Here is a 27,149-nt window from a genome sequence, read left to right on the forward strand (position 1 = left end):
CAGGATCTACCACTTCCGTCAAAGTCATGATAGAAGCAATGAAATCATACTAAAGCCAGTTAAGACGAGACATGTAGAGAGGGAACATTGACACAATGAAAACAGAAGAGGGGAGTTAAGAAAAAAATTCCAAAGCTAAAAAAATTAACCATTTGATTATATATATTTACAGAAGTTCAGGAGCTGAAGCTATTCTTCAAAAATCTTTACAATCAATTCTAACTGGGAAAAAAAAACACTCTGAGCAAACCTGATGGAAGTGAATTTGGTTTCCAAAACAATAGAGGCATAAAGACATACATTAAGTTGTGCTAGAGATGTCTACTGCATGGAGATACATAAAGTTAGGAATGGTCATGACAACCCTCTACACTTAATCATCACAAGTGGATAGCTTTTTTGGTTTTTATTCAAGTTATTTATAGGAGTAGACTCATTCCTTGTTCAAATTTCATCTGACAAGTTTATTGTATATATTCCCTGTACAGTGCACTTATCACAAATAAGATTTTCCAAAATAGATTAATATATATTGTTTTTTAGAATTATTCCTTAAAAACAATAAACGTGGAGCTTGAAGCTGTTTACCTCAATATGAACAAATCTCTACTTTTGGTAGTTGAGGCTTCTAACACATAATCAAAGAATTCAACCTCTAAATATCCCACAATATTAGCAACTCCCGAAGTCTTAGTCATAATGGATATAGCTAGAACAGATTCTTAATGATGCATTGATGATGTACTACCTAACTTAGTTGATATGTTTTCTTGCAATGAACTTTTCCCTAAAAGTGTGAAATATGTTTTTCTATGATTAGTAACCATCTCTGGAGGTGTTCTTATGGTAGATTCTGAATCACTTCAACTGGCTAAGAATAAATGAGAATAATGATTAGAATTAAAGGGTGGAACCAAGAAAACTCCAAATTTACACAGTTATATATTGGGTAGCAGGGATGAACCTGTGGACTCCACTCCCCGGGTGCCAGCTCACTCACTCACTAGACTCCCATTTCATCTATCTCATTGCCAACCCCTTTCCCAAATCCTTCCCGTAGCCTGGAACTCCCTCCCCCTCCCCAATATATGCCAGACCACCACCATTCTCTCCACCTTCAAAACACTAGTAAGGTCACATCTCCTCCAAGAGGCCTTCCCCGATTAACCTCTTTTCCCCGGCCCACTTCTACCTAGAAGGATCTGTGACCTTTGAGCATTTGATATTCGTCCTCTTCCCCCAACCACAGCTTAAAAAATATAGGGGGTTAGCTGTTCCCTAAACCTTCTATACCTCTTCTTCCTTTTTACCCTTCTACTTTTATTTTCCTATGCCACTATATATCCAGGCATTAACTATGTTTTCTATTTTTGTCTGAAAAACTCATTGGATGGATAGGATTTTTAAGATTAAGTCTCTGACCCTAGGATGAACTGGGCCTGAGTCCTCTGCAGCTCCAGACTCTGGAAGGCAGAAGGGCTATTTTTATTCTACCTCCTTCCTGGAATCTAGGACCACCTAAGCACCAGGAAATGCAGAGTTCCATTTCTAACCGTGGGAGGAGTCACGCTTCCTCTATATCCGGTGCCGTCTCAGATTTGGGGGAGTTGTGAGCTAAAAAAAGAGCAAGGCTTCTTCTTAATGCCTGGGTCTCCGTGGCAGCATCTGAATCCTGTTTCCCATCTGAAGGTGAGTTCAAGGAAACTGCTTCCAGGCTGGATTTGTTGCCTGTACCAAAGCCAGCCAGTGGCAACATTCATCTCTCTGAGAAGAAAGCCAAGCAAGGCATAGCCCCAGATCTCTGATGTGCACCTTGAAAATACACTCACTCCCTTGGGGAACTCATTCGCTCTCACCGCTTCAACCATCATCCTTATGCAGATAACTGCCAAATCTACATCTCCTCCCCTGTTCTTTCTCCCTCCTTCCAGGCTCGTATCTCCTCCTGCGTTCAGGACATTTCCACCTGGATGTCTGCCCGCCACCTAAAGCTCAACACGTCCAAGACTGAGCTCCTTATCCTCCCTCCCAAATCCTGACTTTCCCGTCACTGTGGACGGCACTACCATCCTTCCCGTCTCACAAGTCCACAACCTTGGTGTCATCCTTGACTCCACTCTCTCATTCACCCCACACAACCAATCGGTTACCATAACCCGCTGGTCTCACCTTCACAATATTGCCAAGATCTGCCCTCTCCATCCAAACCACTACCTTGTTGGTTCAATCTCTCATCCTATCCCAACTGGATTACTCCATCGACCCCCTTTCTGATCTCCCATCCTCCTGTCTCTCCCTGCTTCACTCTACTGCCTGGATTATCTTTGTACAGAAACACTCTGGGCGTGTCACTCCCCTCCTCAAAAATCTCCAGTGGGTGCCTATCAACCTTTGCATGAAGCAAAAACTCCTCACTATCGGCTTCAAAGCTCTCCATCACCTTGCCCCCTTCTACCTCTCCTCCCTTCTCTCCTTTTACAGCCCAGCCCGTACACTCTGCTCCTCTGCCGCTAACCTCCTCACTGTGCCTCGTTCTCGCCTGTCCCGCCATTGAACCCTGGCCCATGTCCTACCTCTGGCCTGGAACGCCCTCCCTCCGCAGACCCGCCAAATTATCTCTCTTCCTCCCTTCAAAGCCCTACTGAGAGTTTACCTCCTCCAGAAGGCCTTCCCAGACTGAGCCCCCCCTTTTCCTCTCCTCCTCCCATCCCCAGAGCCCCCACTCCCCTCCCCACAGCACTTGTGTATATTTGTACATATTCATTACTCTATTTATTTTATTAATGATGTGTATATGGCTATAATTCTATTTAGTCTGATGGTATTGACACCTGTCTACTTGTTTTGTTGTCTGTCTCCCCCTTCTAGACTGTGAGCCCACTGTTGGGTAGGGACCATCTCGATATGTTGTACAGTGCTCTGCACACAGTAAGCACTCAATAAATACGATTGAATGAATGAATGAAAATGTGGGAATTGTGTTAACTGTCATACTATGAGATATCACTCCTACAGAGTTAGGTGAAATTTGTTAGTTTCCTGTTCTTGGCATGCCAACCAAGCCTTACAGGATATTAAAAGATCACCATAGCTTCTTCTCCTCCTCTTTTCCTTGGGACTTCCATGATCCCTGTGTACCCCCAAACCCATCCCCTCTTCACCTGCATCCTCAGCAAACCAGGAACTCATGCTGCCACCATCCGCTGCAGAAGCAAGTAGGCAAAATTTTCATCTCCTACCCCAAGCAGCAGTCCACTAGTCAGTTGAACCTGTTCCCATTCCCTTTTCCTCTTCTCTTTCTGCTTTCCTTTCCCCGCAAGCAGCCCTGTACCTACTGTGAGCTCCCTCCCTTTCAGCTTTTGTTGCTTTAACCCAAGGACTTTTCCAGTGGCTTATGAACAGAAAGCTGTGATGAGAGAGAAATTCCTCGGCAAGCAACCACTCCCTCTTCTCTCAACCCAGCAGAAAAAAAAGGGCGGGGGGATGGGGAGAGAAACCTTAGCTTGGCTGCATTTACTAACTGGGAAGCAGGGGACGCGGGAGCATTTCCATGGATTTCTTTCACTCTGGCCAAAGGCACGACAGAATCAGCACAGAAGAAAACAGACTTCTGTCCCTCCCATTACTGCTCAATCCGTGCTTCCTGCCCCCGAAGCAAAGCAGAGATCCCGGCTTGCAAGTTACTTATTTGAAAGCAGTGAGGCAGAGGTGGGGAGAGGGGGAAAAGGGGTTAGTTAGGAGGGAACTGCCTTCTCTGCAGTGATGGGGAGTGACGCCAGGTGGGACTCAAGGATCCTGGGCAACATCAGTAATTAGTGCATGACATAGTAATAACGATGCTATTTGTTAGGAGCTTCCTATATGCCAAGCAATGTAGTAAGCGTTGGGATAGATATAATATAATCAGGTCATTCACCTGCCCAGGACCTCATTGGGCTTAGAGTCTAAGTAGGAGGGAGAACAGGTATTTAATCTCCATTTTACAGGTGAAGAAGCACACCCAGAGAAATTAACAACAATAATAATAATGATGGCATTTACTAAGCGCTTACTATGTGCAAAGAACTGTTCTAAGCACTAGGGAGGTTACAAGGTGATCAGGTTGTTCCATGGGGGCTCACAAGGAAAAACAAATGACAAAAGTTTCCAAAAAGGCAACATTGAAAGAGAAGCTGAATGGCCAAATTATTAAGGTATTAGTTAAGCGCTTACTATGAGCCAAAGAACTGTTCTAAGCACTGGGATTGATACAAGCTAATTAGGTTGGACACAATCCCTGTCCCACATGGGGCTCGCAGTCAATCCCCATTTTACAGATGAGGTAACTCATGTACAGAGAAGTTAAGTGACTTGCCCAAGGTCACACAAAAGACAAGTGACATTGCCAGGATTAGAACTCATGACCTTCCAGATCTGTGCTCTATCCACTACACCATGCTGCTTCTTTAATCAGTTTCATTGCCATTTTCTTTAAAGGTTTCTCTACAATGTTTCAAAATTTCCTTTTGAGTAGCTACACCTAAGTAGATTGGAAAGTTTATTTTTTCAAGATTTTTTTTCATTCCTATAAGAACTAAATTCTATTTGGGACATGCTATGTGGGTGAGCCCGTTCAATCCACAATCATCCGAGTATAAAACGGTGTATTTTACAAATACGGAACACAATGGACAGAAGCTGCATCACTAAAACATGGCTGAGGAATAATGAACTATCAAGTAATTTCACTAAATCCACCCTAAACAGAAACTAATTTGACTTTATCAAGATCACAGAAAAGCCTTTTCACAGTTGAGTTATAGTGGTATATTCAAGGATACTTTCACCTCTGAGACATTTCATCTAAATACAGCATGTCACATTCAAAATGCTGAAGTGGAGCAAGCCTGCAGTGTTGCCTTTGAGTGAACTGTAAGACTATTACAAGACATTCAAAGAGCTAAATAATATATACACCAAAAAAGTATCATCATGGACCAATTCCTTTTAACAGAAATAGGTTGTGTTTGATGGTTTTATAAAGCTATCTAATAATAATAATAACAACAATGGCATTTATTAAGTACTTACTATGTGCAAAGCACTGTGTTAAGCACTGTGGAGGTTACAAGGTGATCAGGTTGTCCCACAGAGGGCTCACAGTTTTAATCCCCATTTTACAGATGAGGGAACTGAGGCACAGAGAAGTGAAGTGACTTGCCCAAAGTCACACAGCTGACAATTGGCAGAGCCAGGATTTGAACCCATGACCTCTGACTCCAAAGCCCGTGCTCTTTCTACTGAGCCATGCTGCTTATCAAAGACTTCTATTTTAGTAATTTTAGAATCTGTATATAATTGGCTAGTGCACACTGATTAAAAGCTGCGCTTGCAAGCCTGTTGTGAACAAAATCTCACTGGGGACCATGTACATGCAGCAGAGGGTGGAATTTGACTTGAGTTTCCATGACGTTGTTATTCTGGACACGGGGGTCGGTGAAGAACGAGGGACTAGTGTGGTGTCATGATTTATTTTTAGTGATTAAAAAAAAAAAAACACTAAAAAGCCCCAAACCAACACAATCAAAACAATCTAAATTCACAATATCTCAGGCTAGACATGGCCTTTGAACTAACTTGTCATCTAAAAATGCTTTTCTCTCATCATCCGGAGCAGCGGTGTTTACTGAACACCTTCAAGGAGCGAGCACTGATTCTTCAGAGGGAAAATTAGACATGCTCCAACTTCTATCCCATTCTTACATTATGAAGAGACTCTCTGCTGTAGGCCGGTTAACTAGTTTTCCCCAATTCAGTTTTTATGGATTCTATTTCAGCAAGGAAATAAATGTTCTTAATTTTGGAAACAAAAGAATCTGCCCGGGTTTTGGAGTTTCAAGTTGGTAGTCTTCAATAGCAACTTCGGGGCTTTCATCTTTTTTTTGGTCCCCTCTCTGCCCCCCATAACAAAAGCCAGATGGAAAGACAGAGTCTTTCAACTCCACCCATTTACTGGGTTTCATTGGGGTTTTTTTGTAGGTGAAAATTTATGGATAATCTTTTTCCTTGAGCTTGTCAGCTTTGCTCGCATAAACTTGAACATCTTTACTGTGTAAAATTGTTGATAGAATTGGTGTAAAATTAAAAAAAAATGACAATTAAAAGTGAGACTCCATCCTTTTAAAACAAAACAAAGCCCAATAAATTTCAAGCTTTAAAAATACCTTGGCCATATCAGTTTTGTTGTTTTTTTTTTTTTTATCGTACTTGCTAAGCACTTACTATGTGTCAAAGACTGTTCTAAGCATTGGGACAGTCCTAGTTAATTGGGTTGGACACAGTCCCTGTCCCGCATGGGGCTTTCAGTCCGAACAGGAGGAAGAACAGGTATGCCCATTTTATAGTTGAGGAAACTGAGGCACAGAGGAGTTCCGAGATTTGACCAAAGAGCCAGGAATAGAATCCACACCCTTTGACTCCCAGGGCCATGCTCTCTCCACTAGCCCACACTGCTTCTCAGTTCATTCATTCATTCATTCAATAGTATTTATTGAGCGCTTACTGTGTGCAGAGTGCTTGGAAAGTACAATTCAGGAACAAATAGTTCCAAAGAGGACACTGGCTCCCTTTAGGCAAGAGGATCCACTGCCTCCTAGAACTGGCACAAAATGGTTGTTGGCCTGCTCCTCCTTCCATTGGGTTGGGGGCAAAAGTGGGGCTAAGATGGAGGCGCCCCAGAAACAGAGAGAAAAGTAGTGGGCCTGGGAATGAGTCGGAAGTTCCTTACCCTGCTTCCGGGCTCTAAGTGTACATTAGGAATCATTTTTGTCGCTGATTAGGCAACATGAGTAAGCAGAGGTCCTTGCTGGCCTCCAGCACAACCCACGGATGGATCAGAAAGAAGCTCCTTGTCCCAGGATGTGGGTCAAAGCTTTCTGAGGTCTCTGGGAATGGTTAGGAGGCTCTCTTCACACATATATATATATATATAAATGGTATTTGTCTTTCTTACTATGTCTTAATCCCTGATCTAAGCACCAGGGTACATAAAAGAAGCAGTGTGGCTTAGTGGAAAGAACACGGGCTTGGGATTCAGAGGTTATGGATTCTAATCCCAGCTCCGCCACTTGTCAGCTGTGTGACTTTGGGCAAGTGGCTTAACTTCTCTGTGCCTCAGTTCCCTCATCTGCAAAATGGAGATTAAGACTTTGGGGCCCAAATAGGATAACTTGATTACCTTGTATCTTCCCCAGTACTTAGAACAGTGCTTGGCACATCGTAAGTGCTTAACAAATACTGTTATTATTATCATTATACAAGGTCATATGGTTGGACACAATCCCGGTCCTATATGGGGTTCACAATCTCAAGTATGAAGGACAACAAGTACTGATTCCCCATTTTTCAGTTGAGAAAACTAAGGCACAGAGAAGTCCAGTGACTTGCCTAAGGTCCCAAGCAGGCAAATGGAGGATTCCTCTGGCTCCTAGGCCCATGCTGGATCTACTAGGCCACACTGCTTCCCAGTGAGTTCTGGGGACTAGGCAAGGGCCTTTTGAGTTTCTGCTGGGTTCTCAGATCAACTGGGGATTTTTTACCCCTCTCTCTGGGACAGAATGAAACCCTACCTCCCTGAAAACCATCAATCAATCAATGGTATTTACTGATTGTTGTACTGCAACCAGAACGTTACACTAAGCACCTAGGAGAGAAAAATTATGTTGACACAATCTTTGCTCACAAGGAGTTTGTCCAGAGGCTCTCAAGCCTCTACCCTAAATTTGACCATATGCTCAAAACTTAAAGTAAAGCTGGTTCTACAATATGATAGGCTATACCTTCATGCTGCTGCCCAGATCATCTTTGTGCAGAAACGCTCTGGGCATGTTACTCCCCTCCTCAAAAAAATCTCCAGTGGCTGCTAGTCAACCTATGCATCAAGCAAAAACTCCTCACTCTCGGTTTCAAGGCTCTCCATCATCTCGCCCCCTCCTACCTCACCGCTCTTATTTCCATCTACATTCCAGCCCACACCCTCCACTTCTCTGCCGCTAACCTCCTCACTGTGCCTCATTCTCACTTGTCCCACTGTCGACCCCCGACCCACTTCCTTCCCCTGGCCAGGAATGCCCTCCCTCCGCACATCCGCCAAGCTAGCTCTCTTCCTCCCTTCAAAGCCCTACTGAGAGCTCACCTCCTCCAGGAGGCCTGGCCAGACTGAGCCCCCTTCTTCCTCTCCTCCTCCCCATCCCCCCTGCCCTACCTCCTTCCCCTCCCCACAGCACCTGTATATATGTTTGTACAGATTTATTACTCTATTTTACCAGTACATATTTACTTTTCTATTTATTTTGTTAATAATGTGCATCTAGCTTTATTTTTATTTATTCTTTTGACTTGACACCTGTCCACATGTTTTGTTTTGTTGTCTGTCTCCCCATTCTAGACTGTGAGCCTGTTATTGGGTAGGGACTGTCTCTATATGTTGCCAACTTGTACTTCCCAAGCCCTCAGTACAGTGCTCTGCACACAGTAAGCGCTCAATAAACACGATTGCATGAATGAATGAATAGTAAAAAAAACACCAAATAACTAAAGGCATATATATAACTCAAGCAAACCTAGGGACATCAGGAAGTTAGGAAGAAAAACTGCAGGTAAGTTAGAAAGGGAGATAGCTTACAGCCAAGAAAACCTATTTTTCTGGGAGGAATGAGAAATATTACAGATGAAGCAAACGGTCCATTTTGCCTCACTGGCATTTAAAGGTGGCAGCAGCCAAGTGAATGGAGGAAGGGAGTGTATTTCTTTCCATTTGCAGGGAAATAGGAAAAGCTAGTTCTAAGATTTGCATTGTAGTAACTGCCAAGTAGATAACTGCAGTCCCTTTCCCTTCAATAATTAATAATGATGGTATTTGCTAAGCACTTACTATGTGCCAAGCACTGCTCTAAGCACTGGAGTAGATGCAAGGTCAGCAGGTTGTCCCATGTGGGGCTCAGAGTCTTAATGCCCACTTTACAGATGAGGTAACTGAGGCACAGAGAAGCTAAGTGACTTGCCCAAAGTCACACAACTGACAAGTGGTGGAGCCGGATCAGAACCCACGACCTCTGACTCCCAAGCCCGTGCTCTTTCCACTAAGCCACGCTGCTTCTCATAGCCATGCTGCTTTGGTGACAGCCAAGAGGTTGTTACGTTCCACAGGACTGCTCCAGTCAGCCTCGTTGACTCTTTCCTATCTAACTCCACTCCTCTTTTGCCAAAGTCTCTGAAATGGTGAGCTGTGAGGCGGCAAGCTGATAATCCATCAATCGACCATCTGCACTGAGTGCTTACTGTGTGCAGAACACTGTACTAAGCACTCGGGAGAGTACAGCATAACAGACACTTTCCCTGCCTACGCAAGCTTACAGTCTAGAGAACGAGCTTACAGCCTAGGGGTAAAGTGTCTTTTCTTTCTACAGTATGGAGCATTAGTAGGATACTAAGCAGTGAAAAATCAAACACTTCAGAATCTAGCTCTGAAGAATCTACCGTTTAATACGCACCCTCAAACCAGGAATTCCTTGAGTCGATAATGCCCCACCCAAGTACTGCATTAATGGTGCTTAAAAATAAAATGTTACTACACTGACTGATGAGACGCAAAACGTTGTTTTTTTTTTTTAAAAGGGTGATGATACATGAACTTGATTCAATGTTCTTGAACTCCAGACATTTTAATAAAAATTAACATGTTGCAAAGACTTTTGTATTTTTAAAATAAATTCACTTTTGTTGAACAATCTACGGTAACCTTTGAGTGCTTAGTCCATGCCAAACATTGTATTAAGCATTTGGGAGAGGGCAACTAGTCAGAAGACACGGTCTCTGCCCTCAGGGAGCTTACACTCTAGTGGAGAAGTTTAAATCCATTTCAAAAAGCATAAAAATTTTTCGATATATCATACAATACAGCTGACCAATAAAAGGCTAGATTAAAAAGGCTTACCTTTTTAATAGGTGATGTGGGTGTCGCCTGTCCAGTGGGAATAGAAGGTGCTGTCACGGCAACCGAAGCAGGCTGGGTACTGGAGGTATTGGCATTTGGAGCTGATGGTGTAGGTTTGCTCTTATCTAGAACAAGAGAACATTTTTGGCATTAAGACTCAGGAGGGAGTCAACTTAACTAGCCTAATTAAGCATTTGTTACCACAGGTTTTCATTTTCACTTGTACTGGGAAGAACGGGGGTGTCACCTTGATAAAAAAATCGTACAACAAAACCAAAGAAGATCTGGCAAAACTCAATACACATAATACTACTTTACCCTGATGCTTGGCAGAGGTGCCCGCTCCACGGGGGTGATCATCCCCCGAGTGTTCTGGGTTTGGCCCCCAGATTTGCTCATCTCAGGTCTCTCTGACAAGAGTCAAAAGCTTCCAGTCACAGCTGAAAAGACTCAAAATGGTTGCTTTCTGGCTTACTAGCTCTTGGAAGCCTGCCCTCTCCCACTCCTCATTCCGACTCTTGACCCCATCCCATTTTTCTGAAGGATCGTACGGGGTCCCTCAAGGCTCAGTTCTGCATCCCCTTCTAATCGCCATCTACTCCCAGTAACTTGAAGAACTCATTTGATCCCACGGCTTCAACTACCCTCTCTACGTGGATGATTCCGAAATCTACATTTCCAGTCCTGATCTTTCTCCTTCTCTGCAGTTTCGGACATCCTCTTGTCTGTTTCTCCCACAAGACTAAAAGCCTTGAGGGTGGGGACCATGAATACCAACTCTACTGTTCTCTCCTGAGCACTTAGTACAGTGCTCTCTGCATCTAGTAAGCACTTAACAAATAACACTGATTAACTGATGGATCAGCTAGCCAAAAGTTCAACTTTGAAAGCCCTTCCAAAACTCCACTCCCTCCAGAAGACTTTCCCCAACTAATTTTTCTTCCTCATAAAACCAGCTTCCCTATCTTTTCCACATTTTTGCCTGACCTTAGCTTCTTTGCATGTGGTTTAGTGGAAAGAGCCCGGGCTTGGGAGTCAGAGGTCATAGGTTCTAATCCCAGCTCTGCCACCTGTCAGCTGTATGACTTTGGGCAAGTCACTTAACTTATCTGTGCCTCAGTTACCTCATCTGTAAAATGAGGATTATGACTGTGAGCCCCATGTGAGACAACCTAATTGCCTTGTATCTACCCCAGCGCTCACAACAGTGTTTGGGACATAGTAAGCACTTAACAAATACCGACATTATTATTATTACTATTACCCTTGGCACATACTGATCTATAAAATCTATTAGAGCATTTCTTCCTCCTATTTGCACAACCCTTAGTACAGTGCTCTGCACACGAGACACTCAAACACTAATAATAATTAAAAAATAGTGAAAATCTCCCCAAAGACCTTCCAAAGTTTTTCACAAAGATATCACACTTCACTGTTACATAGTTTCTTAGTCTTCCCATTTTCTTCCCTCTTGACTCCCACCTTTTTTGATCAACAAGTCTCATAGTTTAGCTGGGAATCTGCTAAGCAGGAGTAAAAAAAAAAATAAGTATGGCATATGCAAGTTAGAATTTTTCTTGGGAAATTTTTTTACGTGGTCTAATATGCTAAAACCAGATAAAAAGAGTTCCACAAACCATTTAAAAGTGAAGGAAATACCAACTTTTGACTAGAGTTTTGCTGAATATTTTAATAATCCCGAGGAAAGGATGATTATCTTGTTTTAGAAAATAGTTTCAGCAAAACAGTTATTTTAGGTAGAACAGGCATGTTGAAAAGTCACTTTATGATGAACTAGAGTAAGGGAAACACAAGGTTTAGAGCTTACAAAACTGAGGCTCTACTGGGAAAAGTCCTGCTTTTTCTAGCTTGCCAAATAAAGTATGATAAAGTCGTGTTGATGTTAAAAAAACCACACACAGCGTTTACATAGATTAATTCTTGTGTCAGAGTCAAATTTTCCTGGCACAACTGACTACCAGCAACAGGAAGAACAAAATGATCCCATCTGAGAAGTGAGGCAAAATGTAATGTTGCTGAATAAGAAAGTAGGCACTCTGTGTAACTTAATGTGCTTATGTCTTTTTAAGATGTTACTTAAGATAGAGTTTATTAATAAATACAATCATTTACAGATGCTTCTATGCCAATTCACATGATTATTAAATATATTAAACCTGGTTTTGGAATACGACATTTTTACTGCACACGAAAACAGAAGTATTCATTGCTATTCTCTTATTCTAGAGTTTGACCCATTTTGGTTCCCCTGAATAAATGCAAGAAAGGCTTTAGACAACACTATGTTAATTTAGAAAAAATTTCAAGTCTCCCTACTTCTTCCCAATAAATAACTCCACACACTTCAATATAACACACTTGCAAATGACTCTAATCCACCTCAGAAATGGATTCATCAGTGCTCTTTAAAGCAAAACTCAATCACCCTGACTGCTTAACTGACAACATGCAACTGTAACATGACAAAATACCAAATAAAAGCACTCAAATTATAATTTAGGCCATTCTAAGAATCACAGGTGCCAAGAAAAAGGGAGCTAATAAGCTACAAGATGATATATTATCTGTAAAAAGCATTAAGATGAACTGAACTGCTGACAAAGTCAGGTTTTGGTGGGAGGAAACAGGTACAGAAAAGAGGGAACATTTTTCTAGTTGAAGGGAGCTTCCTTTCATACCATGTTTATTTCACTATGAATTAATTCAAAAAATTCAAATTCATCTCAGAATTTGACTACTGCTGAAATAATGGTCATAGTCAAAGGAATATCCCTTTGGGTACATATCCCAGAAAACAAAATGCATAATATATTTCCTGGGAAAAAGGTAAGGCTATAAATCCAAGCTGTATATTACTATTTTGTTCTAATAAGTATAAGAAATGGTCAGAAAGGAAATTAAATAGGAAACAGTATTGCTTATTTTCTCTGTTCCACCATAAAAACATCAATTAGTTTCCAATATTTTCTCTGCTGTGGCCTCTGTTACTACGAAGTTTTATGAGGATGGCAGGCATGGCCTATTCAGAGTGTGAGGGGGTTGTAAAAAATAAAGACCAAGGAATCACACAATTTGCATTTTTTGAGGTATTTGTTATGCACTTACTATATGTCGAGCACTGTTCTAAGATCGGGTAGGGCACATTCCTTGTCTGAGATGGAACTCAAAGTCTAAGTTGGAGGAAGAACAGGTATTGAATCCCCATTCAAGGGATTTTAAGGGATTTTACTCCCCATTTAAGGGAACTGAGACATACAAGAGTAAAGCAATTTGCCCAAGGTCACACAGCAGACAAGGGGCAGAGTTGGGATCAGAAACCAGGCTCTCTGAGTTCAAGGCCCGGGCTCTTTCCACTGAGTCACGCTGCCTCCCTAGTGCTCATGCTCACGGACTGTCAGGGAACATCCAGTAGCGGTAAATGGCGAACACATGGACTCCACTGTCACAGGAAGCACTACAAGCCAAAAATAACAATTCGAGATAGATGTGACGGAAAGTTCAAAGGAGGAAAGTTAGGGAAGAGGGAGTTAGGAAAGCCAGGGGAAAAGTTAGGGACATTTAGACTGTAGTCATAAACATTAGCGTGGATGCCAAGAAGGGCCACCACACTGTTCTGCCCAGTCAGTGTTTTAAACTTTAGTTGCGGGTGCTTGTCAGGCCAGGGAAAGGAAGGATAAATGAAATCCAAGGATCACCCAATCCCTGAGTTCTGCTGACTGCTTCAAGACTCATCATTATTCCCTTTCCTTACTAACACCCCGGGGAAACAATCATTCATTCATTCATTCATTCAATCATATTTATTGAGCGCTTACTGTGTGCAGAGCACTGTACTAAGCACTTGGGAAGTACAAGTTGGCAACATATAGAAACGGTCCCTACCCAACAGTGGGCTCACAGTCCAGAAGGGGGATACAGAGAACAAAAAGAGGAACAAGGAATGAAACAAAAGGGTAATCAGCAGGATGGGGAAGAGCAGAGGGTGCTAGATGACTTCTAAATACTGGGACAATCAGCTTCTGGAATGATCAAGAGCTTACAAAAAGATAAAAAAAAGAAGAAGAAAAGAAAATGGGCTCCATTGTCACCTTCATTCCTCTGTCTCACAACATCAGCAGTGTCAAGATAGTGATGATGATAAGATCTAGGTGCTATGGTTAGAAAGGAAGACAGGTTAAGTTTTCAGGAGACTCTCATACACTATTCACATCCCGATTCAAAAGAAATAAAAGGTTTTCACCATGTACTTTTATTGCTAGGGACTCAAAGATGGAATGGCAGCTCAAATATACTCATAATACACAGAAAATGAAGGTCTCAAGTTATCTAGCAACCTTAAATTCTGTTCTCCCTCCCTATTAGACCACAAGCACCATATGGGGCAGGGACTGTGTCTGATCTGATTACACTGCTATCTTGTATCTATCTACTCCAGCACCTAGATCAGTGTTTGGCATATATTAAGTGCTTAAAACCATTATTATCATTACCATGAGTTTCCCAGGATTCAATTTGATTGTACTTTTTTTTTTTTTACAGAAATGGCCATAGAAAAATATTTTGTTCCCAGATCATAATTTGAGACTAAAGAATTGAGTAACAGAGCCAGGAACAGAGTCAAAAAAAGGAGGAAAAAAAAAAAAAAGAACTCAGTACACTGAAATTGAATTGTAGGGATCTTTCAGGCAGAGAAATTCTGGGCCTCTTCCTCACCCCAAATCTCCAGGGGAGGTGAGACTATCCTAGCAAGGAAGACTGCCTCAGGGAAGAGAAGCTTGGCAACAATATCACATCTCAGGTGTTAGGAGGAACCCCCAGGTACTGTTGGCTTGGAGACCGCAAGGAATAATACAAAAGGTGAAGCTGATGGAGAGCTAGGACATCTAATGCATATGGGCCAATCATATCTTTTACCTACTTCACTTTCAAGGAACACTGGGGAATATCTAACAGCAGCAAGTAACATCTAGATATCACTGCACAGAGCACGGGGAAGAGTGAACCTTCTCTTATCTATTCTAGCTTCCTGGCAACAAATTTTCAGGTCCTGCAGGAAATTACATGGGAATTGACATCACAATGTTTGCAACATCTTATAATGCAAAGATCTCCCTAAGAAATTAAATGAGAAAATATATATGCTGTCTAAAAAGAGCAGGCCTTACATATTCAGAGCAGTCAGTAGTAGCAATAGAATTTACTAATCACTGATACTCAGTTCTGCCACAAGGCATGCTTCACTATATACTTTGGCTAGAACATGAAGACGGAATAAGGAAATGTTCTACTGATGACGAAAGCCTGTCCAGATACAGTTTGGCAAAGTGTCGGAAGAAATGGTCGTAGATGGATGGCACTGGATGTGGTGAGTACTACAATGTGAATTATCCTGAATGTGGGGTCCTGAAAAAAATCAACTTTGGCATTACAGGAGAATTTTATGAATCTCCATGTACTGATCAACTGATCGCATTTATTGAGTCCCTTCTGTGTGCAGAACACTGCACTAAGCCGTTAGGAGAGTACACTATAACAAGTTGGTTAGACAGATCCTCTGCCCACAAGAAATACACAGTCTAGAATACTGTAAACACTCAGAAGTCAGACATTCAGAAGTCTGTAGACACAGGCTACTTGGAAAAAATCATGTTTCTTTCTCTTGTCAAAACAATATTTATATTTTTAACTCTTCATTGTCAATGCTCAAATCAGCATACACTTAAATAGGGCTTCCAATTAGAGTGAATCAAGACTATTTCCCACCCACCCCACTACCACCACCACAAACCTAATGCCCAGAGAAACTAAATAAATTTGAGGCATGCTGGACCTTAATTAGCTGAATTTAATGATCTGAAACTGGCCTTGACTGCAATTAATCAGTACTTTACAATGATTTCTTTTCAAGGTCTCCAGTTACTACTGATGTAGCTGGAAGTCTGTGTTACCTTCCAGAGGACACGCTTGGGTCTGTGTTTTTACATAAATGAAGACTCAAATAAGAGCCTGTCACTTATACAGCCTAATTCAATCCCAGAAACTGCCTTTGCTAGTTTCTTTATTTTAAAGGGTTTTTAACTGCCATTGGTTTACCTTCATATTAAAAATAATTCAACAATCATTCTATTTTCAAAATATTGTTTAATGGAGCCCCTCAACTCTACATCTTTAACCATAGCTCAATAATGTATGCACTGCACCTTCCAGGCTTGAGTTCAAATTAAAATGACACCACAATTTAGAGGTCTCATCACTGTGATACTAACCTATATTTTACAGGTAAACATCAAATACATTTTCCTAGCCCGCACACATTTACCTGTTTCAGCTTCCGATTCAGAATCATCTTCATCATCTTCTTCACTAGAGCAACTGGATTCATCCTTTTTCCCTTCTTCTTCTTCATCTGCCTTTTCTTGCTCTAAAGATTCAATACTGGATGCATTTTTCTCTGGCTCGATAATCAGGGTTTCTTTACTATAGCAAAAGAGTTTAATTCCAAATTACAAAAGTTTCAACTGTAAACTAGTAAACCCATTACAATCAAATCCTGAATTTATTTAGTCTAGCCACACAAACTTTATAAACTTATTTCTCATAAAAAAGCCCTCATTTTCTGAGTACTTACTTTTTAAATGTTTTCTGGGATTGATTATTGTCCATGTTGGCTGTAGACTCAATTAGTGGAGATTTCTTTTCTCGTTTTTCACTATGAAGCTTTAGAATGCACAGAAATTTAACATAGTGAATTTAGTAACAATTACAATTTTTTAAAATTAATTAACCTATGACAAGCAGAACTAGATTGAGCTGTCCAACATGTTTCCCATGTGTGGTTCTTGGAAGAGCCTGATATTTATTGCTCCTTTGCCAAATAACCTGGAAAGACTAGGGGAGTGGGGGTACCTCACCACATAACCTTTACCTACTTGACAATCCACTCAGGTGATAATTAGATAAGATGAGATGTAGGCAGGTGGTTAATTACAAGAGGAGCTTTACATGGCTGCATTGTCAAATAATTTACACGGTATTAAAAAATGGGAAATTAGAAAATAAGAGGAGTGAAATTTACCAGAAATAGAATGCCTGGGTCTGCATGTCCCACTGGCACTGGTATTCTGCATTTTATAATGGGTTCATACTTTTCTTTTACAGAGGCCTGACAAGAAGGCAACAATCAAGGACTAGTCTTCCAACAACAATTAAATTGCCTTTTGTTTCCAAGAGCATTAAGCTTGTCTGGATAGAAGTTATAGTAAAGGATGGTCGGGTTTAAAAGAACTTTAAAATTCATAAACAACACAACTCTGAAGATTTAGTCTTATACCACAAGATTTTTCTTCGCTAGCATGTGACCCTCTCATTTTCCCCAAACCTACCAGATTCTGTTTCTTTTGCAGTTCTTCTAAATATCCTAAAATGTCTTCGTCGGCTACATCGAATGCTGTCTGACCCTACAGAAAGGGACAGAAAACAGTTCTGATAAATCACATTTTCATACAGTGCGCAGGAGGTGGTCTTATTGCTTATCTTGTTCTACTCCACAGGCTAGATCAAAGAACTGCACTTCTAATCTCTTCTCACCTACAATTCCCTCACCTCCACCCACAAACTAGCACACTGGCATTATCAGCTGGTCGGGCATACACAATACTACCATAAAGACTATTTCTCAGCAGGTACTGTGGCATTTTTTTTTTTTTACTGAAACAATTTTCAAATTTAAAAAAGCACCCCTATATGCTTGGCGAAAGCCGACTGACACTATTTTTTCCCTTAAGGTAGGTTTTTTTTTTTAGGCGGGGTGGTGAGGTAGGGGGAGAGAAATGAAACTTCTGAGACATGGTAACATTCCCATAGGATGAAAGTTAAAAAAAAACAACACTTGGAAAAATGAAATAAAATGCAAGCATAGCAGTAAAATGAGTTGAAGTGTTTTACAAGAAAGCCTGTGCTTCTGGATGACTGAACTGCAGATGGGACTCATCGTGCTTCCGAAAGCAGTTCAGATGAACATCTGTCAGTCTGTTTCTGTTGACTTTGGAAAAGGAATTTTTCAAAGAGTCATTGACCAAACATAGTAATGCTTTTCTCTGCTGCCGGGATCTGACCTAGAACTGCCTCACTGGTACAAATTTGCTGAATGCCAAAAGCTCGTTCTTTAGGAAGGCATTCACTGTAACAGTGCTGCTGTCTGAATCACCTAATGTAAAATCACTACTCAGAAGTGATTTTACATTAAACCCCACTCTGAAAACATTATTCTTTCAAAAACCCAAAGTAAGAGTTGTCTACAAGGAAGGCACAAAGTTTGCAAACGGTTACTTAATACAAAAATGGATCTTTTCAAAGAAAAAACTTCTGATTTCAACCTATCCTAAGAACTGCATGTTGAGTAACTAATATCAAAAAAAGGTCACATTTTCTCTCTCTGTCAAATGTTGCAGAGTCAAAAATAAAACCAAATCTTTCATGTCACTTTTCAATTTGCCTCCAATCTTCAAAAGAAAAACGCTCTGTTTCTTGTGTTTTCACTTAAAGTGAGGTTCTTACATTATTGGAGCATACACATGTGGGCAACTTTCATTGAGTGCAGGGAAAAAAAGGAAACAAATATTTAGTGGGGATGGGGAAGAGAAAGGGGACAGATTTCAGAAAGCTAAAAAGCCTGAATGTCACAATTTTGTTGGCTTGTCAACCCTACCTGGAAACTCTCAGGTCTTTTCAAAATAGTAGTAATGGTATTTGGAAGCCCATTAAAGGCAATGGTTCTAATCTCATGAGAAAGTACAACAGAAGCAAGATACTCTCTGCCCATAAGGACCTTACATCATCCATCAACAATGGCATTTACTGAGTGCAGAGAACTGTACTAAGTTCTTGGGAAGACACATACACAAAATATTTACAAATAATGGTAGGAGTAGGAAGAACAAGGATCAGTTAGGGTAAATAATGACTAGGACAGAGTGAAATATCAAAATAAATAACACACAGATACACAGGAAACAGTGTGGCCTAGTGCAGAGAGCAAGGGCCTGGGTTGTAATTTTGGCTCTGCCACTTGTCCTTGGGAATGTCACTTCACTTCTCTGGGCTTCAGTTTCCTGGTCTGTAAAATGAGAATTTAATCCTACTCCCTGACCTTTAGGCTGTGAGGCCCATGTGGATATCTGAATATCTTGTATCTACCCCAGCACCTAATACAGTGCTCAGCACATAGTAGGCACTTAAATACCATTATTATTATTAGTGAAGACAGTCAATATGAAAGATGGAGGACTTTGGTACGGAAATATAGACAACGGACGGAGTTTTTTGTTCAGCGTGGCACTACACTGGCAGCCACTGGAAGTTTCTAAGAAGTGGAGCAAGTGTGCCAAGTGGTGTTTCAAGACAATGATCAATCAATCAACGGTGTTTGTTGAGCACTTACTATGTGCAGGGCACCAAACTAGAGCTTGGGTACAATAAAATTAGCAGGTACATTCTCTGCCCAGAACAAGCTTATCACCTAGAGAGGGCGAATTTGGATAACTCTACTGTAATAATAATAATGGCATTTATTAAGCACTCACTATGTGCAGAGCACGTTCTAAGCGCTGACTGTACTTGCCCAAGCACTTAACAGAGTGCTCGACACACGGTACAGGCTCAATGAACACTGATTACTAGCAGCCTGGAGTGTGTATTGATTGGGGAAGACCAGTAAGGACGCTGATGTCATAGCCTAACCACGAAATGATGAAGAGTTAAAGCAGGGTAGTAGCTGTTTTGGTGGAGAGCAAGAGATAGATCCAGAAAGTGTTCTGGAGAAGAAATCAGATGGATTTAGTAGTTACTTGAATGTGAGCTGAAAGAAGGAGGAACTGAAGAGGAGCCCCTAGGTTGTGGGCTTCTGGGCCGTGACAAAAGTGGTAATTATCACCAGGAATAAAGAAGTAGAGAGTTCATTCATTCAATTGTATTTATTGAGCACTTACTGTGTGCAGAGCACTGTATTAAGTGCTTGGGAAGTACAATTTGGCAACATATAGAGACGGTCCCTACCCAACAGTGGGCTCACAGTCTAGAAGGGGGAGACAGAGAACAAAACCAAACATATTAACAAAATAAAATAAATAGAATAGATATGTGCAAGTAAAAAGTAATTAATATGTACAAACATATATACATATATACATGTCCCGTGGGGAAGGGAAGGAGGTAAGGTGGGGGAGATGAGGGGGAGGAGGGGGAGAGGTAGGAGGGGGCTCAGTCTGGGAAGGCCTCCTGGAGGAGGTGAGCTCTCAGTAGGGCTTTGAAGGGAGGAAGAGAGCTAGCTTGGCGGATGTGTGGAGGGAGGGCATTCCAGGCCAGGGGGATGACGTGGGCCGGGGGTCGACGGCGGGACAGGTGAGAACGAGGCACGGTGAGGAGATTTGCAGCAGAGGAGCAGAGGGTGCAGGCTGGGCTGTAGAAGGAGAGAAGGGAGGTGAGGTAGGAGGGGGCAAGGTGATGGACAGCCTTGAAGCTGAAGGTGAGGAGTTGAGAGGTTCGGTTGGGATATGCTGAGTCTGAGGTACTGATGGACTATCCAAGTGGGGATGCTTGTGGAGGCAAGACAAAATTGGAAGACTGAATAGTGGTTACTAATTATGATCTTTGTTAAGTGCTTACTATGTGCCAAACACTGTACTAAGCACTACTTGTGCGAGAGAGGTAGGTTTGGGAGTCATCTGTATAGAGATGGCATCTGATGCCATGAGAGCGGATGAGTTCCCTGAGAGAGGGAGGGTTGAGTAAAAAGAATAGCTGCAATTTACTGAAATGTCTGTCTCCCCCTGTAGACCCTAGTATGCTCCTTATGATAATAATAATAATAATAATAATGGCATTTATTAAGCGCTTACTATGTGCAAAGCACTATTCTAAACGCTGGGGAGGTTACAAGGTGATCAGGTTGTCTCATAGGGGGCTCACAGCCTTAATCCCCATTTTACAGATGAGGTAACTGAGGCCCAGAGAAGTTAAGTGACTTGCCCAAAGCCACACAGCTGACAGTTGGCAGAGCTGGAATTTGAACCCATGACCTCTGACTCCAAAGCCCGTGCTCTATCCACTGAGCCACGCTGCTTCTAGGCCCCGCCCCTCACAGGCCCCGCCCCCATAGGTGAGCGGAGCCCCGTCTGGCCCCTCCTCGCTCAGGGGTCTACCAACTCAATTATATTGTACTTTCCCAAGCACTCTGTACACAGTAAACTCTTGAAAAATACCAGTGATTGATCGGAACCCAAAACAGAAGCTAGACCTGAGACGAATAAGGCTGGCAAATCAGCTCAAAAGTCTGTGGAACTCATTGTCTCAGTTGCCTTCATGTACCTGGCACTGAAATTATGAGTACAACAACTAGACCATCCTTCAAATCTCGGCAAATAACTACCAAACATTCTTAAATAGCTATTTTTTCCATAAAATATTTCCCAGTGAAGGGTTTTTTTTAGTAAGGATGACCACTCATTTAAGCAGCAGGGTTCATTGGAAAGAACACGGACTGTGGAGTCAGAGGTCATGGGTTCAAATTCCGGCTCCGCCAATTGTCAGCTATGTGACTTTGGGCAAGTCACCTCACTTCTCTGTGCCTCAGTTCCCTCATACGTAAAATGGGAATTAAGACTGTGAGCCCCCCATGGGATAACTTGATCACCTTGTACCCTCCCCAGAGCTTAGAACAGAGCTTTGCACACAGTAAACGCTTATTAAATGCCAAAAAAAGGAGCAACTTTTATTTAGAATGACACATTTTTTAAATTTCCAAACTTTAATACTGGGAGCAACAAAGCCCCAGAGTATGAACTGGACTTAGAACATGCCTACAGACTACCAATATACCTTTTTTCTTTGAATTCATTGGTTTGCTATACTCCCCCATACAGTGAGTTCTGATGTGTTGCCAGAACTAAACAAATAACTTTGGTGGCAGTTAAAACAGAATGGGGAATATTGCCTACCTTGAGGGTTTCTTCTGGGTCCAAATGGTACATGGAAACACCCTTAACTAACCTTGCTTTTCACTTTCTACCTCGACAAATGGAATGGGGCTATTAGGCAAACAGCAGCTAACAGAGAACAAAAACTAGAGTAAAATGAAGGGTGCTGATAGGGCGGGAAAAAATCAAACCCATCAATCTACCCTACTGATCTACTCTGACAGTTTACATGACGCTCAGGAGGCTAGCAGCTGCCAAAATACCACATCACTGGACTCCTAGCCACCATATATGACTTCTCTGCTTCATCACTGGAGTAAACAAGGTTGTATATAGAGAGGGGAGGATATTCTCTGGCATCACTCATTGACACTGAGGGCTATTGGGAAAACAAGTCAGAAGGGGAAGCAGCGAAGATAACTGAGAATGAAGGAAACCTGATCTACTGGAAAGCAGAACTTTCTAAAAAGCAAACTTGACCATTTAAAATGATTTCACGAGAAACTACAGTTAACAGGGACACGGCTAAATAGCTCATCCTGAATTACAAATTTTCTTCACTTGAAGAGAGGAATGATTTTAGGCTAAAGTGGGAAGGAAGCAACCTATGCCATTTTTTTTTAATGGCATTTGTTAAGCACTTATTATGTGCCAGGCACTGAACTAAGCACTGGGGTAGATACAAGATAATCTGGGTGGACACAGTCCCTATCCCACATGTGGTTTACAGTGTTAATCCTCATTTTACAGATGAGATAACTGGGGCACAATAAATTAAGTGACTTGCTCAAGGTGGCAGAGCGGGGATTAGAACCCAAGTCCCTTGACTCCCAGCCCCGTGCTCTTCCTCCTAGTCATTGTACTCCTTTAACAGAATAAATTATTTCTTCCATTCATTCATTCAACTGTATTTATTGAGTGCTTGCTGTGTGCAGAGCACTGCACTAAGCGCTTGGGAAGTACAAGTTGGCAACATATAGCGACGGTTCCTACCCAACAACAGGCTCACAGTCTAGAAGGGGGAGACAGACAACAAAACAAAACATGTGGACAGGTGTCAAGTTATCAGAATAAATAGAAATAAAGCTAGATTCCATTGGTTTACTTTTCCACAAAAACAGGAAGAATAAAAACTCTCACAGATTTGTTCCATGACCATACCTGAGTGAAAGACAGTTTTATGTAAGCTCATTATGGGTAGGGAATGTGTCTGCTAATTCTGTTGCACTGTACTCTCCCAAGCACTTAGTACAGTGCTCAGCACATAGGAAGCTATTCAAATACCAGATTGATATGCATTATGGAAAATAATTAAATGCATGATAAAAATAATCAATTATAGCCTAACTTTAAAAAAAATTTGTTCATGATGGGAACTTCAATAACAGAAAATCAACTTAACATTGAAATTAATCAATTACAAAATAAGAAATGGTAAAATACTACATTTACAAACTTAATCACCCCACCTATGGCATAATTTTTGCAGATCCAAAATAGGGGTTGGGCTACTACTCAGGGAATTAAGGCAAGCAATAAGGAGAACAGGTGGGAAAAATAAGGATGTCAGGGAAAAAGAAGGTAAGAGGGCACTTCAGACTGCTTCTCTTCTATTGAACTCTCCAAAATGCTGCATACAATAGATGGTCAGTGAATAACCATCTGCTGCTTGTCCCATGCTCACCCTTCTACATCACTTCCTCTTCTCCAAACAATGGTACAAAAAAACCACCTTTTTACTTATACCTCAAAAATTGGGGTGGGGAAATATGTGAATACATATGGTGCTTCTTAAAGATTTACTCCAATTTTTGGATGATTTTTTTTCCAGGAAATTTAGAGGATCAGTTATGGCTTTTGGAAAGGCATTCCAAAAGGTAAGTTAATTTAAAAACTACGGTTGAAATGTGTACCATTTTGAATTGCGGTCACTGTGGTTTTACTGTATTTTTTCTTTTTAAAGCAACAATAAAATCTTGATTATTCAACTTTCGGCTAACACTGCATGATATAATGCACAAATAATTACAAGTTCACAAAAAAGTCCAAAAATAGTTGATTTCTCTTGTCACAATAGAAACAATGTGTTTTGACAAGAGAGTGAGCAGTGTCATGTTTATTAAAATGACAGCATGGATCACAATCAGCTTTCTAAATACGTGGTCCATGCTCAGCATTTTGAACAGTGCTGGGTACACAGTAAGCGTTTAACAAATACCATTATTATTAGTCCACGAAAAGGACAAAGCTTGACTATTAACAAAGATGTTAGAAATAACAGAATTTTGGCTACGGAGTCAAGGCAAATTTTCTTTGAGGGATATCACTATTAAACAGTACAGCTCAGTTATGGTTAATGGAAGGTTCCCTTGGGAGAAGTGAAACATGCCTAAAAATTACGTCTTTCTTTGAGAGCATCAAGAGAATCTGACTTTGCACTGTTAAATCTGCTAAATAGTTTTAGCAAATGTTCCTTGAGCCTCCTCAAAATGTATTTTTTTTTAAAGAATAAGATTATGCTTAGAATAAGAACGCAACCTTCATATTACAGGAGAACTAGGGGTAGAAAATTTGGAGTAATATACACCTTAGTTTCACCATGCAAAAGTTAAAAAAAAGGAAGAAAAAAACAGGAATAATGAAATACATACAAGAATATCAAATACAGTTGGATTTAAAATTAAAAAATGTAATGAGAAAACTTTATGTAATGGCAAGCGAAAAGGGGAAAAAATAGAAAGTTATGGTACATGAAGGAGCTAATAATACTGCAGCAGATCATAAATAAAATGACAACAAAACAGCCATTTGTTCTGCTGAAGGAATGATAAAAATAAATTCAGATAGGAATTAGGATAGTAATAGAACAGCTGCAAGAGAAGGTCTCATCACCATAGTGGTGAAACAAATGTATCAGAAAAAATATCAAAACTAATATTAACTGGGCTTGGAAAGGTCTCATACCACAAATAAAAATGAAATTAACGAATGTTGTGTATTCTGGTTTTACACATTAGAGAGCTAGATTAAATGGTCACTCTTCTCCCTCCACAAGATTTGAAAAATTCCAGAAAAAGAAGGAAATAAACTATCGTTATAAAGACAAAAAATGACTGCATTGGTAGTCAGATTTTTCTTCTCGTAACTGTTGCAACTTAAATGTGGTCCATTTTTAGCCCCTGAATGAAATGTGGATACACATCATTGCAGGTTCCGTTAAAAGAAATCATAAAATCCATATGCAAATTTACACATTAATAACCTTTGTCTTAAGCGTAGAAAACATCTGAGAAATCCTAAATGTTCTCCATTTATCTATTTCCACAATACCAAGCAACTTAGTGAAAAAAGAGTGTGCTCCCAGTATGTCCACGTATGAATGCCAGTGTAGCCATTCTTCAAAGAGTTTAAAGTCCACATAATTTTATTTTACAATAAGATCGGACTAAACACTAGGGATAAAGCTTCATGATACTTGGACGGAAAAATAAATCAGAAACTTAACAGAAACCTGAAGCACTAGCACCACTGAAAAGTGCCAGTTACTGTACAGCCATTACAGTCACTGGCATTTTCGCTCTGGGTTTCTGATAAAACCTGAGTTACAGAAAAGATTGTATTTCAAGCTGGTTTCTTATATAATTCCTAATACAGTTCAAGAGAAATCTGAAATAGGTATACATTTTAAAAGGCCTACCACTTTGTTGACCATCTCCATATCACATAAATTTTCCACTAAAATTCGACATGCTTCTTCTTTACCCCAGTGTGCTGCAGCATGAAGTGGTGTCCAGCCATCAAAATCTTTAATATTTACATCATAGCTTGCCTGTATTAAGAGTCTGGAGAAATTATAATGAATTAGGTAAGTGACAAATCGACTCTAGGATCTTTTGAAGTTTTCCAATAATTTGCCCATACCAGTTAAAAACTTTGCTTACATGAGCCATTCTGCTCTATGGATTTTCATATTTCACACATTTTTTCTACCTCAGATTTAACAGGATCAAGGGAAAAGTAGCCAACGCAGAAAGTCACTGCAATTACACTCACGCTTTAGCTAGGTTCACTTTGCGATTTCTCTTCATTTGGTGGTGGACTTTGGTAAGTATAAAAGGTACTAGGGGTTACTTGTTAACTACATTTGTGATCTGAGAACTAGATTAAGGCAAACCCATGATTTTCAACTTGAAACAGAAGGCAGTTATGCTAGACCTTTCAAAACTGGTTCATAGTCTATGATACTGCATTTCAAGTATCCACCTATATGACAAAATCTTGCTGAGGGACACATGCTGCTGAGTATTTTTGGATTTTTTATTACCCTGGAAGAGGGTTACCAGAACACTAAAGCGAGCAGTTTGCTTTACAATATTTACATCTAGTTTACCCAGGGACTTTTTCAGAGGCAAATGACCTAGTCATGATTACTTTTAGCACTCCTGAGGTCAGCGGGAAGATGACTGGCAAGGGAGAGAGAGTGTCAACATCACCAGCTGCCAGCACTATTGGCCATTCCTCCACGCAGAACCAGGAGCCACGTTCCTCTGTTGTCCCCAACCCAAACCCATTTTAGTGGAATTTGACTAACACATTGCCAACAGTTTAGAATCCAACTTCAGAACTCCATTTCCTTGAGAAGCTTGGGTCAACGTCACAAATTCAACCAACACAATGAAGTCATGGTCACTTAAAATCAAGAGCTCACGTTAAATATGGAGGACCAGTTGGCGTTTATGGAAAAAAACAAAACCTCTCAACCCTCCAGGTATCTGATGTCAAAAACGGTTAAAATATCACTTGCATTTATCAGTCCCAAGTGGGCTCTAAAGAGTACAAAATTTCTGCCAATTAAGAAAAATGAGTTCATTTTCACAGAGACTTGGATAAGCGCATCTCTCTCCTGCAAAAAGGAAAGTGGATTTCTAACCCAATACTCCTCGATTTCAAGGATTCACTGCCCATCTGCACTAGGTTATGTTTCCATGATACTGCTGCTGAACAGAACAATGCATACTATTCTTTTAGACTTGGGTGCTATGACCACCCGGGCCCCAGATATGTAGGATTTTAAACCAACTGGCCTTATGACTTCAGTTTTCTTATTTGGGAAAAATAGCTTCGTATCCAGCTCCTCATCTAGTGAGTCAGGAACAATGGCTAAAAATAAATCTACCTGT

The 27,149-nt window shown here is 40.9% G+C and overlaps 1 protein-coding gene across 4 annotated transcripts in view; it reads right to left on the reverse strand.

Annotated features, from left to right (window-relative positions):
- PPP1R12A (protein phosphatase 1 regulatory subunit 12A) overlaps positions 1 to 27,149 on the reverse strand; it is a 150,119-nt gene that overhangs the window by 40,912 nt on the left and 82,058 nt on the right. For all 4 annotated transcript variants that reach the window (XM_038756294.1, XM_038756293.1, XM_038756295.1 and 1 more), the window contains exons 5-9: positions 25,667 to 25,811; positions 17,380 to 17,454; positions 16,626 to 16,714; positions 16,317 to 16,474; positions 9,974 to 10,098 (exon numbers count right to left, since the gene is read on the reverse strand). In XM_038756294.1, the coding sequence (XP_038612222.1) occupies positions 9,974 to 10,098; positions 16,317 to 16,474; positions 16,626 to 16,714; positions 17,380 to 17,454; positions 25,667 to 25,811 (592 nt within the window). The remainder of the gene's footprint in view (positions 1 to 9,973; positions 10,099 to 16,316; positions 16,475 to 16,625; positions 16,715 to 17,379; positions 17,455 to 25,666; positions 25,812 to 27,149) is intronic.

Source organism: Tachyglossus aculeatus, chromosome 14 (genome assembly GCF_015852505.1).
Source record: "Tachyglossus aculeatus isolate mTacAcu1 chromosome 14, mTacAcu1.pri, whole genome shotgun sequence".
Classification (NCBI taxonomy): domain Eukaryota; kingdom Metazoa; phylum Chordata; class Mammalia; order Monotremata; family Tachyglossidae; genus Tachyglossus; species Tachyglossus aculeatus.